This window comes from Sinocyclocheilus grahami, unplaced genomic scaffold (assembly GCF_001515645.1).
Source record: "Sinocyclocheilus grahami isolate Dianchi unplaced genomic scaffold, SAMN03320097.WGS_v1.1 scaffold41.1, whole genome shotgun sequence".
NCBI classification, from domain to species: Eukaryota; Metazoa; Chordata; class Actinopteri; order Cypriniformes; family Cyprinidae; genus Sinocyclocheilus; species Sinocyclocheilus grahami.
Window position 1 is genome coordinate 295,907 of NW_015505220.1, and position 4,219 is coordinate 300,125.

The 4,219-nt window shown below is 36.6% G+C and overlaps 1 protein-coding gene across 1 annotated transcript in view; it reads left to right on the top strand.

Annotated features, from left to right (window-relative positions):
• Nucleotides 1–2,773: 2,773 nt before the first annotated feature.
• Nucleotides 2,774–4,219, top strand: part of LOC107582204 (forkhead box protein I1c-like) — a 21,155-nt gene continuing 19,709 nt past the window's right edge. The window contains exons 1-2 of the mRNA XM_016267954.1: nucleotides 2,774–3,185; nucleotides 4,039–4,069. Of these exons, the coding sequence (XP_016123440.1) occupies nucleotides 2,863–3,185; nucleotides 4,039–4,069 (354 nt within the window). The 5' untranslated portion in view covers nucleotides 2,774–2,862. The remainder of the gene's footprint in view (nucleotides 3,186–4,038; nucleotides 4,070–4,219) is intronic.

The window sequence follows — 4,219 nt, forward strand, 5'->3', positions numbered from 1 at the left end:
GAGTACCAGAAGTTCTCGAAAAGACCACTAGTTCCAGTACTCCTGGCTGCCCCAAAACAAGAGCTCGCCAAAAGTTCCTAGTGCCAGAGCTCATTGTTTTGGCTGCCTCAGTACCAGTATTTCCTTTCATGTCCCTATCATGAAAGGGGTGCAAATAAAAAAAATCTTGTTAATACATTTTAAAATGTCGCCTCCCTTTTTGCATTATTTTTCTTAAAATTTACCGAATTTACTTTTGTTTCCAGGTCACCGCATTAGATGCTCCCTGTCTCAGCTGCCCTGGGTGCAGAGTTCCCTGTCCTGTCCCTATCATGGAAAGGATGCAAATAAAAAATAAATAATAAAAAATGTATTTGTTTATTTAAGGCTAGTAACTTTGACTGTGGTTGTGGTTTGAGTTAAGTACTCACAGAAGAGGTGTGTTCACTTTACTCACTATAAAGGAGGAAACATAATATCAGGTCACAAAGTTACATTCCTTTCAAATCTATCTATCACATAAAACCTTTCATATATATTGCAAGAAAAAGATGTATAATATTTCATTTTTATTTACCCTTATTATTGAAATCGCATCATACTTTATGTAAATGAAGGGAATGTGTTTTGGTTATTTATTTACTTATTTTTATACTACTGTATGTCTCATGTTCAGTTAAGATATAAATGAATCTCTGTTAAATACTTGACGTTTCATGTCAGAAAGGAAGAAAAGCAGCTTGCATTTTAAACTGGAATGATTAAAATGTGAAAAAAAGATGACAAAGGGCGTTTTAGGGTTTGCTTGCCATTGCATGTCGGTCTTCTGTAATTTTCTGTCATTTGCTACATCTTATGAGTATTTTTTATTGTGACTGCATTACTCCAGAAGGTGGCGATAGAGAAGCATCTCTGCACCTCCACCAGGCCCGTAGAAGTCTTTTATCAGCTTTATCACAATGTGAATGTCATGCACATGATGTAAACTTAAAATACCATTGCCATCATTTCTTTCAGTTATTTTATTTTTATCCTCACATTTTTATAATATAGGTTATATGGCTAAATGTTTGCTTACTCTTGAACAAAGACTAGTTAAAGACAAAAAAAAATAAAATTGACTGAAAGAAAGACTAATTTTTAATTTAGGCTATAAAAACTTTAATAATTCCTCATATTTTAGCATTAATTATATGCCCCAGACCATATTTATGACTACAATAGTTATAGTGAGACAAATATTTCCAAAGTAGACCATAATTTTTCACATTCTTATTTGTTTGTTTTTTTATTAGATGTTCTTGTCGGATGAATGCCCTGTGCATTTTCAAAAATGTAAAATAAATAAATAATTGAAAAGAAGCCAAGTGTATAAATCAGAAACCTATGTAACTAGCCTACAAATTCATGCAAAAGCAGAATAACTGACCGCCTTTCCCAAAACTGTCTGTTCATTTAGATTCTTCTGTTGTATCCATTTCAAGCGAAACTTCACTGAGTTCTCGTGATAAGCTGTACTGTACATTTACATAGGATGGGGGTGGGGGAGTTTCGTCCAATTAGACTGATTTCATGTTAAGTGATGCTAATGCATCATTACCTTCTGTCCAAACTAAACGTCTCGTTTCATTGACAAACACCATTTCCACCCAAAATCATTTAGATGTTTATTTCAGCTGTCATCAATTGAGATTTTAAGTAAAATGTCTAGTTACACAAATGCTTGTTTTCTCTAACAGTTGCTTTATCCTATATATTGGTGTCAATCATAGAATTAAATCATCTTAAATTAGAATAACGTTGTGATTCACTTAAGTTACCAACTTAAATTCCCAAATTTGTGTTATAGCTGCTGCTATTGAACAATAAAACTACACTGTTATAGGCTAGCAATAATGAAGGCAGGTTTTACTTATTTAAAAAAAACAATTAGGAATGTCAGATAGTGATAAGCTGTGTTTTAAAATTAATGTAATTTATTACGCTATTTGTTGAAAACAATTGTTTTATGCTTTGTTACGTTTTCAATTTTTCATGTTTAGTTGTTGTGCGTTTTTTAACAGTTGTAGTTGTTATATTCTGCTAGCAACCATTATTCCAGTGGCAGGTTCTAACGTAAACAACTGAGCCATTACAATGTGACAACGTGCCCCGCTATCGTACGAGCTGTATCTTTTCTCCCCTCCGGGCATTAGCGTTGAAACGGTTCAGTATGCTCTTAAAAATAAAGGTGCTTCAAAAGGTTCTTCAAGCAATGCCATAGAAGAACCATTCAGTCAAAGGTTCTTTAAAGAACCATCTCTTTATTACCTTTTTATAATCTGAAGAACCTTCTTTCCCCCCAAAGAAGCTTTTGTGAAACAGAAAGGTTCTTCAGATGTTAAAGGTTCTTTATGGAACCATTTAGACAAAAAGGTTCTTCTATGGCATCGTGAAGCACCTTTATTTTTAAGAGTGTAGGATTTATTTTATTTTATTTGTAATTTTTGTAGTCGAGACTTTAAGATTGTATCACAAAAACTTTTAAAAATGAACATACCACTGAGACATGAAATGTTTGACCATAGCCACTCATCCATAACCTATTTTTATTTTTGTTATTTTTTTATTCATTTATAATTTTTTTAATGAGTAAGTATCCCTGTTTTTAATCTTTAGTTAAACACTTTTTTTTTGCACATGAATGACCTCGACGCCAGACTGATGCATACTGGATGAAGTTAATTGAGGAGAAGTGTGACAGTGGGAGGGGTTGCCAACCAGCAGCTCATTCACTCCATGCGCCCTGGACAGGTTAAATACCCCTCCCCTGACGCGCACTCGGCACTCTCGAGTAAACCCTCAGAGACGAGCAACACCCACCGGGGCTGATCGGTGAAACTCATGTTTCTAGAGGGAGAACGGATTATGAACGCGTTCGGGCAGCAGCCGTCGAGCCAGCAGACCAGTCCCCTCCAGCACCACAACGCGCAGGACATCCTGGACATGACCGTGTACTGCGACACCAACTTCAGCATGTACCAACAGAACCTCCACCATCACCACCACCACGCGCAGAGGCCACCTGCGCATCCTTCCAGCTACGCACTCGGCGAATACACCTCAGCCACAGCCAACCCCTACCTGTGGATGAACAGTCCGGGTATCACCTCATCCCCCTATCTCTCAGGCCCGAACGGAGGCTCTTACATTCAGTCAGGATTTGGGTCGATTTTATTTTATGAATGTTAGAGGAAAATTTAATAATTTTGCAAATAATATGGGAAAGTTACTTTTTAGTCTGAAACTTGTCTTTAATGTTTAACAACAGTTAGAAGAACATCCAAAAATGTTTCAGAAAAGCATTCCATGAACGATGCATAAATTATGATTCAGGACGTTACGGAAGACCAGATAACCAAAGAATTTTGAGAGAACTTTGTCAGAATGTTCTGAGAACGTTCCCTGTTAGCTGGGATGCTGTAAGGTTCACATCATCCTCACTCTTTAAAACCAAATCTAGTGGCTCTACGGTTCTTGAGTTGTTATATGGTTCTTTGGAGATTAAAACATTTTCTTATTGCATTATTTTAAGTTCTTCAGATTAACATTTCTGGGTTCTTTAAAGCACTTTAAATCAGTTTTCTAACAAACAGAACAATTTTTGTATTTATAAAGGTTCCAATATCACATCAGACTGTAAAACCACTTTGTTCTACTTTTCATCTTGAGGAGTGAAGTTCACTTTAGAGGATTGTGCCACAAACTTTATATGTTTTTTCTGGCTTTTTGGTTTCTGCTCATGGTCTTATTTCAAAGTCAGTCTACTCCAGGTCCCATATTAAAGAAAGAAAATGAAAATAAACGCATGGGCCTTACTACAATACAACTGAATTGGCTCTGTTGTCTGGGATAAAGCAGAACTGACAGGAGATTCGTGTCCATGGTGCTGGAACGCAAACGGATCTGGCATCACCAGACACCCTGCTGCTCTCTAGTGAAAACACAGAACAAATGAAAGCGCATTTCCCTCCGTGTGCCTTTGTTCTAACAAAGGACATTGTTGTTCCACTATTGCAGGATAGATTCTCATAGTGACAATATATCTGTGGTGAGAAGAACATGCAATTGCAATGGACTTAAATGAGACCAAATGACATGCAATTAGCCTTATTCATTTATAAAACACTATAAGGGTCAATGATGAATAAGAATGTCTACAAATGCCTTAAATTCTAAGTTGGGGGGGGGGGGGGGGGGG